General features: G+C 34.1%; 1 protein-coding gene across 2 annotated transcripts in view; it reads right to left on the reverse strand.

Moving 5' to 3' along the window:
* The window catches only part of LOC100374127 (ATP-dependent DNA helicase Q5-like), a 31,304-nt gene extending 22,742 nt beyond the window's left edge, over nt 1–8,562 (reverse strand). For both annotated transcript variants that reach the window (XM_085497733.1, XM_085497732.1), the window contains exons 1-6: nt 8,290–8,562; nt 7,025–7,665; nt 5,719–5,936; nt 3,393–3,579; nt 2,652–2,731; nt 1,022–1,237 (exon numbers count right to left, since the gene is read on the reverse strand). In XM_085497733.1, coding sequence (XP_085353859.1) covers nt 1,022–1,237; nt 2,652–2,731; nt 3,393–3,579; nt 5,719–5,936; nt 7,025–7,665; nt 8,290–8,476 — 1,529 coding nt within the window. In that variant the 5' untranslated portion in view covers nt 8,477–8,562. The remainder of the gene's footprint in view (nt 1–1,021; nt 1,238–2,651; nt 2,732–3,392; nt 3,580–5,718; nt 5,937–7,024; nt 7,666–8,289) is intronic.
* Nucleotides 8,563–15,929: the final 7,367 nt, after the last annotated feature.

Here is a 15,929-nt window from a genome sequence, read left to right on the forward strand (position 1 = left end):
TTACCCAAAACTAATCAAATTTGCGTATTGGTTCAGAGCATCCCTGTGCCAAGTTTCATCAAAATCCAATGAGTGGTTCTTCAGATATCAGTGGAACAGTCTTGAAACAGCTAAAAATTAGCTAATTATCATGCAAATTAGGTAATTAATATTCATAGATTTTTACCAAAACCTAATCAACTCTGCGCATTATCCCAGAGCATCTATGTACCAAGTTTCACCAAAATTTGATTAGTGGTTCTTGAGATAACGGTGGAACAAAAAAAGTGACATACATACATACATACATACAGACATACAAACAGGGTAACTGCAAAGACTCCCTTTTGTGCTTCGCACACGGGAGTCAAACATCACTTTCACCTAGTTATTTTTACCCTTTGAATAGATTTGTATTGTGAAAATGGGTCTATCAATATATATTATATGTAATACTCATATGTATAGTGTGAGTAAAATTTATCAATGCATTGCCAAAAAATGGCAAAGATGTATATTTTTGACCCAAAATGATTTGATTAACCTACAAATAGTCCTAAATGTGCACTAATGGTAAAGAAACTTGCTGATCCCCTGTGCATCACACAAAATTTTTTTTTTCCAATTTTTGCATTTCAGGGGCGGATGCTTACACAGGTGGATGCACGGATGTAACCAAATTTCAGTTTGGACTATGTCCTGTGACAAGAGCTAATGAGATTGCAGAGATTCTGATCTGAAAGCATTCCACCTTACTGTATCAAATTAAAGTTCATCCCCACAAAGGTAATTTTCTGAGCTGGTGATGAATGTGACTGTGTTGACGAAGAATGAGGAGACATGGTATGACAATGCTGTCTTGCTTGAATTATGAACCAGCCAATCTTCAATAAGAGCATATAGAAATGAGCTGCGATGACCTCTAGTACCCTCGTGTACAAACTCTGAGGAATGATGACTTTCTTGGATAGAGACTCCATCAGAGTAAGCATTACCGGTATGTAATATTGTACACAATGTAATAACATATTATGAGACTTACCCTTCCACTCCTCCTCTACCACCTCCATACATTGAATCATCATATCCAACATGTTTACGTTCCATGTAAGATCCACCATGACTTTTAGAAGAGCCAATCCTTTGCAACTGATCTAACTGCTGAAGAAGCCCCTTTGTATTGGTACAAAAATCACAAGAAGTCTTACAGGCAGGAATGTCATCCCCAAAATACTTTGCAATCACTGCATGACGACATCTATTAATGCAAAAGAAATAGTTAATATATAAATACATAATCATGTGTACTATAGCTGTGTAAATAGCCACAATGTACTAGTAATGTCACCTCAAAGTGTTTTGTATACCAAATAAGCAACATTGTCTTTAACTTTAATACTGAAGGTTTGATACAAATTTGAACTCGTTAACGAGGATGTGCCAAGTACAAATTACATATTCCCTGTTATTTCTCAAGTTCAAGAAATATACATTTGAACATGAACAGCCAGAATTTCAGAGATATGGCTCCAACACAAAATGGACACCAGTCGGCCATTTTGTGTCTGATCTGACAAACTAAGTGACATTCATTAAGGTCCTATAAAGTTCTATGTACATAACAAGTTTGTCAATGAACAAAATCTTGTTATGCATGCCTGAGATACAGAATTGCAAAACTGCTTGATTCTGATAATTTTTTAAACATTAAAACAACCCCAATTTGGCAATCCTGAATCAGATATTTCAATAAACATAATAAATATATGCAAGATGATGTATATGGAAAGTTTGAACATGAATGCTCTAGGCATGTCAGAAAAATGGCACTTTAACAGCATTCATTAAAACAAAATGGCCACCAGTTTTTAATCTGATCTGAAAAACAAAATGGTGTGTGGAGGTCAAAACATAAGAACCTGTGTTCTATCAGGGACTAAAAATGCAGGTAGTTTTGTTTACTGGCCAACTGCTATATGTAAATTAAAGATGAAGGATTATCACCAGTGCATGTGTAGGAATTGAGTCCTAAGCAAGATAACAATGCATGATAAAAACGCGAAGGCTTATGGGTAGACGCTTATATTCATATTTATTTACTGGACACATGTAATTAAAATGACACTATCATTAAAATTGTGCATGATCATATTTTACAGCTTTTTTGTTCTATGATGGGAACTCAGCTATGTTGCACAACTACTGTATGTGATATATGCGCAGTTTGAAAGATAAACAGAAACGGGAAGCCGAGTAATAACAGTAATTTATCATACAAAAAAAATTTTAAAACTATGAACAAGCGTGATACATAATTGTTTGTATTTATTGGATTGCAGTATGAATATGCAGCTGGCTTTTGACAGATGTCTATAAACAGGTCACTATCAATATGTAAACAAGTGTAGTTGTGTGAGCCTCCCCAATGCACGTGTGCAATTCTGACAACAGAACCACTTTAAAGCACTACAGTGCTCACTCTGTGCTGTGTTCGATATGGGTCCCATATCAACAAATACCACACATAAACTTTATACAATGTGTTGATATAAGATTAGAAAATGCACTGCACAACGACTGTAGTGCTTTAAGTGATTTATATTCTATTTACAATGAATATTATAGAATACTAAATGTATGGTAGTTTCTGTGGTTGTACAACTTAAACTTACTTGGGTTGCTCACAGTAACTCACCAAGACTTCAAAACCAGCCATAGATGCTTTACTTTGAGTCGAGATTCCATCCTTAAACTGAAAAAGAAAAATCACACAAACACCTTTTGTTTAAACTGGGCACATCAGTCAGCATTTTCAATAGCGAAAACAAACCTCAAATTTAAATCAAATTGGTTATACATGTCTCCAATGCAAACATACATAGTCCTTGTTCCCCATATATGCTAGAACACAATTGTTTACCAATTTGTGTAAAAGAAATCAAAAACAATGGTTGTCAGTCGGCCATTTTTGTACAACTCATTGTCTCTATACCAAAACTGAGTACTGTAAAATACTTAATTTTAGCTGGAATTAATTTTCGCTTGTTTTGTATGAGTTGAATGTAAAATATAGAAAAAAGGTATATTTGCTGGATTTTATTTTCACTGAATCATTCTTTCAGAAATAGCGAACGATTTTGTTACATGTAGAAGGAAAGATGACCAAAAATAAGTATTGGATGTATAGCATGGTTGCCAGTCGGCTAAGTCTTAAAGAAAAATGATTTGTCTCAATAAGTCTTTAGTTATTACCTCTTTTTTAAGTTTGAACAGAATCAGTGTGTGCAATTTTGAAAGAAAAACATCCCTGAACTTCTGATGAAGAGTGAATGAACGAACAGACCGGATGTGAGAAGCCAGACTGTTTCCAGCCGGGACTACCGGTAATAACTACAGGGATAATAATAACATACCTTCTTAGACTTAGCCTTAGATCTTAATTTCTTTGCAGCTTCTTTTTGTATAAGAAAAGCAACAGTATTCCTGTCATCTTTAGAATAATATATTCTACAGTGTGATAACTGACCATCTCTGCCAGCTCTGCCAGATTCTTGGTAATATCCAGCCATAGATTTGGGTACATTCCAATGAGCTACAAACCTAACATAAACAAGCCATGCATGGCAAAGTCCCAGTTAGTTATCAAATTTAAGATATATAGTTTTGTTTATAGTAATATAGCTAGAATATAACCATGACAGGAATATGATTTTTTAACATTAAAATGATTGACAGTTGTATCTGATCGTCAAACAAGTACATGTCCATATTGAGAGATATTGCTCTGGAACAGCATTCAAAATCAGCCATTTTGATTACATGTATATATATAACGTATAACGAATATATAAAATTTAAATATAATAAGTCAAAGCATTTAAGAGATATGGCTCTAGAAGCCCAATCATTAAAACAAAATGGCCGCCAGTCAGGCATTTTGAATCCAATCTGAAAAATAAAATGATGAGCATCAGGAACCCGTAATGTCTAATGTATGTCCCAAGTTTGAACGAAATCCACCCATAAATGCTTGATATTTGATGATTTTTTAGCACAAAAAAGGCCACTATTTGGCCATTTTGAATAGGATCGTCAAACCAGTATATCTGTCTATCTATGACATGATATACAATGAATATTTAAAATTTGAACATAATCAGTGAAAGCAAGTCAGAGATATGGCACGAGAACCACATTCATTAATACAAAATGGCCACCAGTCGGCCATTTTGAATCTTATCTGAAAAACAAAATTATTTGCTTCAAGGTCCCATAATGTCTAATGTATATACCAAGTTTGAACAAAATCCATCTGTAAACAGCCGAGAAATGCTTAATTTTGATGATTTGATGATCTTGAATCAGATCGTGAAACAAATTGACGTGCATCAAGGTTCTATAATGTCTAACGTATATACCAAGTTTGAACAAAATCCATCTGTAAACAGCCGAGAAATGCTTAATTTTGATGATCTTGAATCAGATCATGAAACAAATTGACGTGCATATGTATAATATCATGTATGATGTATGTGTGAAGTTTGATTGTGATTGGTCCAGGCATTTCTAAGAGACAGGTCCGGATGCACGCACAGACGCACGCAAGCACGGAGGTTAAAACATAAGTCCCCGTTTTCGGACTGCGTCCGAACGGGGACAACAAGTGCAAGAATGATGGCGATGTAAAAAAAACAGCTTTCACGATTTCATGTAATACTATCTTAGACTGCACATATATAAATATATAAATCAGCTAAAATCCCATTCTCAATAGATATCATCTATTGCCATTTAAAGGGGAACCGCTCAATCCCATGGATTGCACCACGTGCTCATGGGTAATTAACTCCGTCTCTGTCCACTAAGAAATTAAATGCTTTTATGCTCGCTTACTCAAACTGTGATTGACAGGCATTTTGCATACATTAGCCGCCATTTTAAACTCAGGATTGTTACTTGTCGCGGCACGTTTTGACCAAAAACAAACATTTATACATCAAAAGCCCAACCAGATGAGTGTAATCGCCTGCGCACATACTCATATTCCCGTAAAAATGTATTTGGAATCACAGCTTGATCTCTAAACATCGTAAATGACACATTTCCCGGAGCTCCCGCCATGATGTAAGCGGCTTGGTTCTGATTAGCATACTAATTGCGGTGCCCCTATTAATAGTATTGGTTTCCCTTTAAAGATTCACAACTAACCAAGGAAATCAAAGGATCACTTGAATACTATGGCAAAATGAGTAAAAGTCTCACATGTGTTCTATAATTTCTGAAAAGAGGAGTGGAGTGTACTAATGGATGGCTGCGTATGTAAAGTCTGCCGTGTATCAATACTATTTAATGAGAACTGATTTACATTGAATTATTTTGTGATATGATATCTTCAATTCCTTGATCAGAAGATTCTGTGTATGATTTGAGGCCACCCTAAAATGCTGAAATACAGCCATTAGCAAGAATTTCCATAAAATGTGTTGAATTTTGTAGATGATACAAAAAAATATTATTTCACGTTGGGGGCATTTAAAAATTAGTTGACTATAAGTTATAAGGCTATCTGAAAGCAACAATTGATTTACACAAATTTTTCCCAAATTAAAGAATCGATAATCACAATTATTCTTGTACAGTATAAACCTTCACCAGCAATGAATCCTCATCCTACTACCAACATTCAAACAATGTGCATGTTCTAATCATCTAATGTTCCTATAGAATATTTATTTGTACCTTACAGTGGCTTTGTCTACTCCCATACCAAAACTAATAGTGGCAACAATGACTTGGACTTGACCTTGCATCCAGTCATTCTGAGTCTCCGTTCTCAGGTTAGACTGTAAGCCAGCATGGTAAGCTTTAGCAGCTACACCTTTTTGGTTCAACCAATCAGCCACCATGTTGCACGACTGCCTAGTCCTACAGTATACAATTCCACAACCTTTCTTGCTCTGACAAAATATAGAGAGAAAAAAAACACTAGAGTAAAGTTCTGTCTTAATAATCTGTCTCAAAATGTTTGTACTGCATGTTAGAGTTTATATAGGCATAGAAAAAAAATATTCATGTTCCAGTCATTTTTTTGGCAAAAAGGTTTAATTGAAACAAAAACAAATTGACGATTTTAAAAATTAAAATAAAAAGCTGCATTCATTTTTTAACACAGATTCACTGGAAACATTTTCCTTTTTTTTATTCTAGATCTTACCTACAATTTGTATGAACACCTTAATCCATGTATGCTTAAGGTAAACACACATAACCCAAAGATGAAAATGTATGTATTTGTTGGTTTAAATTCTATGTACAATTACGTGGCTAGCCTTCTACTATGTATGAGACACAAGCCATTAAGCAAATTGAGAGAAGGTGATAGTATTTTCAGATTCATATAGTAAATAAACAGTGTCCTGTTTTCTGTATTTTTGCTCAAATGTGTCACATATATATTCACTGTTTTATCGTCGCAGATAGTAGTTGATCATTAAAAAACTAAGATAATCTAGTATCCATTTTATATAACACCGAGAACAACTTTTAGTTTGGGCTAATGGTTGTGAAAATGACATAATTTTTTGAATCCAAATAAGTAACTCATAATAAACATATTTTGATATCTGTTATGTAATAAAGATTACACACAGAAATTGTTTACAAGATCCGTCCAATCCCCTTTACATCGCCGTACCATGTTCACATCTGTTTTTTGTGTCCCTTTAAGAGAAACAGATGTGAGCATGTTACGGAGATGTTTAAGGGGTTTAAAAATGACAAAGTTTGATTGATGTGCATATGTATAATATTATGTACTGTATGATGTATGTGTGAAGTTTGAATGTAATCGGTCCAGGCATGTCCAAGACATAGGTCCAGACACACACACACAAATCAATCCATAAGTCCCTGTTTTTGGATAGCGTCTGGAAGGGGACTAAAAAATATGGGGAAAATGTACTTCTTTTTTTTTTGTGAAAGGTGACTAAAGTAAATTTTATACTCTTAATTATGCACTAGATAGTACAATAATCATATTCCTTACACCTTCCTCAGTTTCATTTGCAAGTGCATATTCAATAAATTCCTTCAAATCCTTGAACGGGTTATTCAGCAATTCTTTCACTTTCACATCATAGTTGAGATTAGGTCGGAATGTACTACTCCTGAATACCGCAACTGGTTTCTTCAGTTTCAAAGTAGTCAATATATCCTCCTGAACATATTTAGTTGCTGTTGCAGTCAGAGCAATGCATGGAATGCTGCTAAGTTTGGTCCTTAGATTGCCTAGTTTTAAATAATCTGGTCGGAAGTCGTGCCCCCATTGAGACACACAATGGGCTTCATCTACAACTAAGAAAGATAGTAGTTCACGTTTCTTCAGTGATCCGATTATAGACTGAAATCCTCTAGTTGCTGCCAATTCTGGAGTAATGTACAGCAGTTTTGTCTTTGGTTCATCACTTTCAAGGTCACTCAGGATACGCATGCGATCTTTGGCAAGAATTCTAGAGTTCAGAGATTCTGCAACAATGTTCAGTTTTTGTAAATGTTCAATTTGATCATGGATGAGAGCTATAAGAGGTGAAATGACAATGGACAGTCCTTTAGATAATACTGCTGGTAACTGATAACATAGGGATTTTCCAGCACCAGTTGGCATTGCAATAAATAAATCTTTCTGCCCTGAAAAAAATATAGAAGTAAAAATAAATCAGTATTAGGGTAGAACTTGCCATCATTGGTCTTCCAATGAATGAATGAATGAATGAATGAATGAATGAATGAATGAAAGGAGGGATTGTGGGAGGGAGGTAGGGCAGAAGGAATGTCTTGTGTCAATGATTGCTTAATAAATATTTCCAGGTCTAAGGTATAGTAAGCATATTTATTATACTCGCTGTTACTTTTTCCACCAGTCACATGCGACTTGAATGAAATTGCATGACAGTAAAGTACATTCTATCATGAACTGCACTGCAATCTGAAAATCTAAATAAATCACTTGGCAAAGATAATGAGCTCTTCAGGTCACTACAATCGCATGATCACCTCTGATGGGGCGAATTTGTGTATATTGCTTATTCAGAAGAGGGTAGATATTGACAGTTTAACTACCAGCGTGTGTCCTATTAATAAAACTTCTAACACTCATCTGTCACTGACCAATCAGACCAATCTGGTTAGTGTCAAATATCTATCTACAAATGCAGTTGATAGAAAATGAGAAAAATAATTAACCAAAGGTAACATTACATAAGCGTGTAATCAGAATCAGGTCATAGAATACTGCCAATACAACAGTTTTACCTTCAGCAGCGGTTTTTGTGGCTCGTCTTTGTATCTGAGACCGAAAATCAACATGGCCGAAGACAGATTTCAGCGTGTCGTCCAGGGAGTCTTTGTCGTCGTCTGCCGAAGATTCTGGTCTCATTAGAAACTGCGTTATTTTCTTCGATTTCACAGAGCTTGTTCTTTTCACAGGCACCTTCGGCATGATGAAAATGAAAACGAAAACAACAATGCACGGAAATTGTATGAACCAGCACGAACTACGAACAACACACGAGCTTTAAATTAGTACTCCCTAGCCCTTTGGAGGAAAAGACTGTAATACATTGGTTTGATGGGCCTAGGGGTCCCCGAAAAAAAATGGCATACCGCGGGGAGCACAGATCGAGCGAGATCACGTGACACTGATAGTTGCCGTTTGTTTGGTTTTTTGAACTGTCAGAGCGTTATTTCAACATTTGTCTAGATCACGTTTTTTTAGTAACCGTGTCTGGATTAAACTGAATGTCAGTCCCGTGTCTGAATAGAGAGCCATCCGCGACACAATTCGTGGTACTTTCGTTTATACTGAAAAATGTATATAATGTCAATGGCGGGAAAAATATATGAACAAGTGAAATATATATATATTATTCAATTAGCCATACAGATAGAAAAATCTTTCTCAAAATAAGCCAGATTTAAATGTAATTGGCCAATGTGGAGGTTTTCTGGTGAAAGATTTCTCGGATAACATATAGTCCTTAATTTGCACACAGTTGTAGTTGGATACCGTTAAAACACATTAAAGGGAACCTCAATCCAAACAACATAATGACCCCCTAAAGAAAAAGCTCCACAAATGTAGGAGAATGCAATTTACAGTTTTGTTGTATCACTTTTCATTCTCTAGATATTCCACTTTTCATCAGTATTACGTAGTCAGCCATCTTGATTTTCAAGCAAAGGATTATGGGTAAAGTATGACATCATAGAATCTGTTGTCAGAAATTGAGAAAATGATTTCATCTATAACTTCAAAAGTTGATATTCAAATTGGCTGAAAGTTTATAAAATGGTAGCATACATGTACTGGTGCCATCCATGCTTATAAAATAGTTGTCATGGAAACAGAACTGAAAATATTTATTTTTATGTTTTTCTACCAAATGCTAAAATTTCCTTTTATTGTATACAATATACGAACGTGAGTAGGTTATATAGGTGATATATCACATGTTGAGCACAAAAAGGGAACAACAAAGTGACATTCTATAATGCACAACTAAAATATTGATTTTTATTTTTTTAACGTTTTTAACAATATCTTCACTTTATGTGTATTTGTAAAATTCCAATTTCCATTACTATAATTATATACATAAGTAATATGCACAACGAAAATTTGAACTAATTCGCATCAGTATTTCTCATGTTATAGATGAAATAATTTTCTCAATTTCTGACAACAGATTCTATGATGTCATACTTTACCCATAATCCTTTGCTTGAGAATCAAGATGGCTGACTACATAATATCGATGAAAAGTTGAATATCTAGAGAATGAAAACTGATATAAAAAAAACGTAAATTGCATTCTCCTACATTTGTGGAGCTTTTTCTTTAGGGGTCATTATGTTGTTTGGATTGAGGTTCCCTTTAAGTGTTCAGATTTCCTTGACGACACGTCTTCTATGAATTTCATTTGATGTTGGTTACAGAACCAAGATGAACAAAATATGTGCACACCGAAATACTTTTCGACAAAAGACGAGTCAAACATCCATGAAAGGGGTGATGCTGGGCTATTTACATTTAGTTTTTATGGTGAAAAGGGTTTCACCATATTTCAAAAAGTCGTGGTTGCGGTTTTTAAGAATTATTATGACTTTCTGTGGTCATTATAAATATTTTAAAAATATCTATTTTTATAAATCAAAATGGGTGTTACAAATCAAATTGACCAATCCTGAAGAGGTATTGTGACATCGTCGTTAGCTCTAATTAATATTAATGAGATATTAATAATTCAACATTACCAAGTGCCTTATTTTGATATGCACACAGTCGTAGTTCCTATGTCACGTGAAAGCATGCGCGTACAATATGGATGACGACAATTTTCAGCTTTTGAGCCATTTTTATATATTCGAATTTGAATGAAAGCTGATAATCGGTACTTACAAATTTTCATAACAACGTTTATAAGCAAAGCCCCCAGCTTTGTGTTTCTCGTTGTATTCATTTTTCATGAAATAATGGTTTAATATGGTTTCTGTGGAAATTATTACGAAAATATCAATTGTTTGCATCTTTTTAAGCAGTTTTTCACCAAACAAATATTTTGGTATAAACATGGATATAGTTTTTGTGCCACGTCAGTATAAGTATGGTCGCGCTTTTGGGGTAAGGTTGATCCCTCGCCGTTTTACAACAGTCTTATAACTATTGCCATTATCAATAGTTATAACATAGATTCTAACAACATTTTTTTTTATAATCTACTTCTTGTTCTATTCCTGAAAATATGAAATACACTAATTTAAAAACAAATTGTTCAAATTAATATTTCCCTTTTTTGGCAAAGCAATTAAAAAACATTTAAGCGACACTACAACCTAGATGGGACTACTACGCCAGCTGTAGGATCTCATTTCAGACTAACAGCTAATACCATACGTTAATGCTTAAGACATGTGACCGGGGGCCAACGTCGATGCATGTTTGCTACACACATAGGTCACAATGACAGACTGTCACTAGATATATCCGACGTTCTACCGGTGAGTGTGAACACACAGGACATGATATTTGCAATATTGTATATGTTATGTATTACAGATAGTTTAACATGTCGTGTGCAGTAAGAAATTCGCACAATCGAAGTGTTACTATAAGCTGGTGTATGCTGTTCACTTTGGTCTATGTTGCTACTGCTATGACAGCACCGCGGCCTTTTGATCTTTCGAAACAAAGAAATTCGAGTAAGTATAATATTATTTCCACCTTATGCATGTATAATTTGAACCAACTTGGGTTGGAGCTTGGCAATAACAGCGCTCCTTTTCACTTTCCCGGACCTTATCTATGAAGCCAAGAAACGAAGAGTTTCTTTATTAGAAAGTGGCGAAGAGAGAGAGTACAAGTTTCGCATCGCTTTTTTCGTTTTCGAATCCTGTTAATAAATCATAATGACCCTAAAATGGGGGAAATCAACGTAACGATGGGATTGTACAAGTATTAAAAGTAAACAAAACGAGAATTAACAAATTTGTGGTGTAACTGAGATATCGTATTCGCATACAGGTGTTACTAGTATTTTACCGTTGGTCATTGTTTATGTCGAAATAGCTCCACTTTGTTTGATAGGGTTTCAATTTGTTAGAATAGACCCGAAAGAGGTTTACTTTGATAGCATCCAGTCCGAAAGAGGTCTGTTTTCTGGCAACACCAGCAGGGTTCTACATTCAGCAACTACAGCCTATGTATTACATTCAAATTCGAGGTCATTGGTTTACAGGATTATCGTGTTGTTTTTGGTGAGAATGTAAATGGTATTCGGTCTACTTTGAAATTCTGATACAACAAGAAACGATAAAATTAAAAGATTCGGCAAACAGAAACGTTGACCGGCCATAGCGCTGAACTGAGATTGATTTACATAAATATAGATGTACGCTTTGTCAGTTTCTCGTGGATAATTCAATTTATACCACATGACATTTGAATAATCATTATAATATTTGCCAAGAACTCCCATGTTTTTGTTTTTTTTAGATTAGCCTAGCTGTAGACTCTACTGACCTGGGAATGCAACGTTGTACTAAATTTAATTCAGTAAATCTCCTCATATCAGTAAAGTAACTTATACAATGCCGGTTTACAATTTATCTGTAGCAATTTAACTCTGCACTGTAATACAACATAGTGATTTAAACTCTGCACGTGAATACAATAAGATACTATAACCAAGATGCAGATATTGACTTATTATAATGGAGCTCTCAGGCAGTAGATATGCTTGAAAGAAATATTTAAGAACTTGAGATACAAAACGAAATAAATAAACAGAAAGCTGGAAAAAGCCCAGGTCTGGATAAAATTAAAAATTAAAAGGCTGAAAACAGGCAGACATATTTTAATAAAGCCTTTACAAAAATTATTCAATATTATCTTTTCTAGTAGCAAGTATCCAACCAGCTGAAATACAGGTATCATTAAACCCATCTATAAAAAAAAAAGGTGACAAAACAGACCCTAGCAACTACATGGGAAACACCCTTCTGAGCACATTAATTAAACTATTCACATCAATTCTAAAACAACATCTAACCAACTATATACAGGACATAATAATTAAAGAACAAATTTGCCAAAATTTGGAACAAGAGATCACATATTTGTATTTAAACAACTGCTCACAAAATATCTTAACAACAAGAAATTCATTTTTGCATGTTTTATTGACTTCAAAAAAGCATTTGACTCAGTGTGGCACCCTGAACTAATGTACAAATTAAGAAAAACTGGTATCACAGAAAAATTTTACCAAATAATTAATAGTATCTACCAAAATTTAATTGCGTGCGTAAAAACAAAAAAGAAAGAGGCATAAAGCAGTGAGTGGCCTGAGCCCACTCTTATTTATTATATACGTCAATGACATTAAAGAACATATAAACATGGGGGCGAACAATCCGTCATCTTTGCGAAATATAACACTGCCATGTTTACTATACGCAGATGACTTAATTCTATCAGAAGGCAACTCAAGTTTGCAGAATACACTAAACGGTCTTAAAATATACTGCAAGAATGGGAATTAAGCATTAATATTAATAAATCAAAAACCATGATATTCAACAAAAGTGGCAAACACATTAAAAGTCCAAATTTTCACATAGATGGTGTAAAATTAAGAATTAGGAAGGTTGACAACATACACTTATCTGGGAATTAAATTGTAAAAACAAATGTTAAATTTGACTTGGCGCAAGAAGATCTTTAAAATAGATCTCTGAAAGCATGCTTCAAAATGAAACAGTTATTATTCTCAGATACATATATACCAATAAAGCATATCTTAAAATGTTTGATACCATGATAAAACCAATACTTTTATACTGTGCAGAAATCTGGTAAGATAGTATAAAGTAGCAAAAGCTGTATATGAATATCATGTCACCAATGGAACAATTATACAAGAAATACTGCAAATATCTACTCAAAGTTAACAGCAAAGCGATCAATGTGACATGTCTTTTATAATTAGGAAGGTACCCATTAACTACAACAGGTATAAAACAGATGATATAATACTGGTCTAGAATAAACAAAATGCCTAAAAATCTCTGGTATATGAAGAATACAGTCTCGGCTTAGAACTAGACAACTCTGGCATCTACAACTGGGTTTCCGGTTTAAAACTTATACTTAAAGATCTAGACCATTTGTGGCATGAAGAAAAAAGCAAAACGCGAACAATGTAATTATAGATAAAATAATATCAGAAAAACTAAAAACAAAATTTGAAAAATAAAACAGATTTTTAACAATGATAACAAAGGGAAAAATCACAAAAATAAATTGCGCACTTACAGAGAACTGAAAACAGACTTTGGTTTTAAAAACTACTTACACGTAGTCAAAAATACTCATCACAGATCATCAATGACAAAATTGAGGATTAGTACTCGCAGACTACAAATAGAGACTGGGAGATATAACAACACACATATATCTGACAGAAAATGTCTATTTTGTAAAGAAGACGAAGAACATTTTCTGTTAACATGTGATCTTTACGCGGGAGAAAGAAACAAACTTTATCAGCTGTTATCATCCCACATTTAGCAAAATATAAAGAAAAACTAAAATATATTTTAAATAATAAAGATGAGAAAACAATAATACAAATTGCAAAATACATAAAAACAAGAGAAGGAAAAACAATATAGTCAGCTATCTCAAGATAAGGTCATGTACATGCATTAGTAAATCAAATATTCACCAACACAAATATGGAAAACAATCCAATTTATTTTACAATTATATTTGTTTTTCTACTTTTATTTACTTGTCAGTTTTTTTTATTTTCTTATGTGTATTTTTATTCTCGCTTTATTTGTTTGTTTATCTTTCTTCAAATATGTATTGCATTTCATTCAAAATCCTAATAGGGATACGAACGCAATGAAAATAATTATTACAATCGTGTCGGTATACAGTTTGCATGAAGGCAGGAGACATGAATTTACTTGCTTTCCTAATGTCCTGTTGTGTTACCTACTTACTGTTATTATTTTATTATTAATCGTAACTAAGTACAATAATGCAGATCATACACTGGCTGCTTCAGTTTAATTAAATTAGTATGCAAAATCTTACCCCTATCAACAGATAATTCTTAAATTTCCATCATCTGTTGACGCTTGCCAGATTAGACCACACCTGTTTTACGAGTCCACTGCCTTAAATTCTTTTACCATTATGGACAATTTCGGGCCAGCTGCAACGCACAGCACTACAGACTACACAGAAATCTCTATGATGTTTACCATATGACAACAGTTGTTACTGGCTTACCGTTTTGAATGCTATTAAATTAAGGAGTCCATTGCAGTTTTTTCCAAAAGCACGTCTCGCAATATGCGATTAGAAAGTCAAATTGTGGCGAAATACAATTCATGGAGCTGATAAAAATACTGCCATGCTTTTGACGATATATTAGTAATATTCATCCATTCAAATACACAACCATATTATAGAGTTAAACGAAATTTGGTTTACTCTTGTCAAAAGCATTACTATTGTAGCAAAACAGCGAACTGTTTGAAGAAAGGGGAAAAAAAGATGCGTTTTCAAAAACCATGAACCATACCCGCAGATATTTGTCCGCTGATGACACTTACCAAAGTTTTACCAACTATAATATCTTAGCAGAAACCACATAGGATTGTGGGTAATCATATGTACTGTGCTTCGGTGCGAATATTGTTAAACCAAATAAATCAATAATGACGATTTAAATCCAAATAGATTTAAATATGATGCACTCACGTATTTTTTAAAAAAAACTTTCATGTTAAGTCCGAGGTTGATTTAAATCATCAATATTAACGATCTAAATCGAAATTACAACAGTTTTCTGGTTTGGGTAAAATAGGAACACATGTATTCCCAACAAATCGCCATACATATCCCATGTGTTTCTATATACATTGCATTTAACACCTTCAACTTCATGCAGCGGCAAATACAAATATAGCCAGCAGCGCAATGGCTTGTCTCTCATTTCCGCATGGAATCACCAATCGCCGACTGACTGACTGCGTGCGCTATCATTCACTTAGCCGGTGTATGGGTAAATTTTGTGTTACCATACCAAAATCACTGTTTCTTGATAGGGGGTGAAAAGCGTTCTTCGAATATAAAAATCGATTAGCTATTAAATACCTAGTACCACAAAAAAAAAAAAAAAAAAATTATACACAGAAAACATTAAATTTAGTCTGTGAATATTTTAGCCAAATTCTGTGAAACGGGTGTTTTTTCGCAGTTTTCCTGTTTATGAATGAGGCAAGGGAATGAGGTCAATGCGAAGAACGCTGCTGACACCTTACATTCGGGCTAATCAGAATGCAGTTAAGTTTGTTTCGTTATATCCAATTTTTCAATG

This window comes from Saccoglossus kowalevskii, chromosome 4 (assembly GCF_978046115.1).
Source record: "Saccoglossus kowalevskii chromosome 4, keSacKowa6.1, whole genome shotgun sequence".
NCBI lineage: Eukaryota > Metazoa > Hemichordata > Enteropneusta > Harrimaniidae > Saccoglossus > Saccoglossus kowalevskii.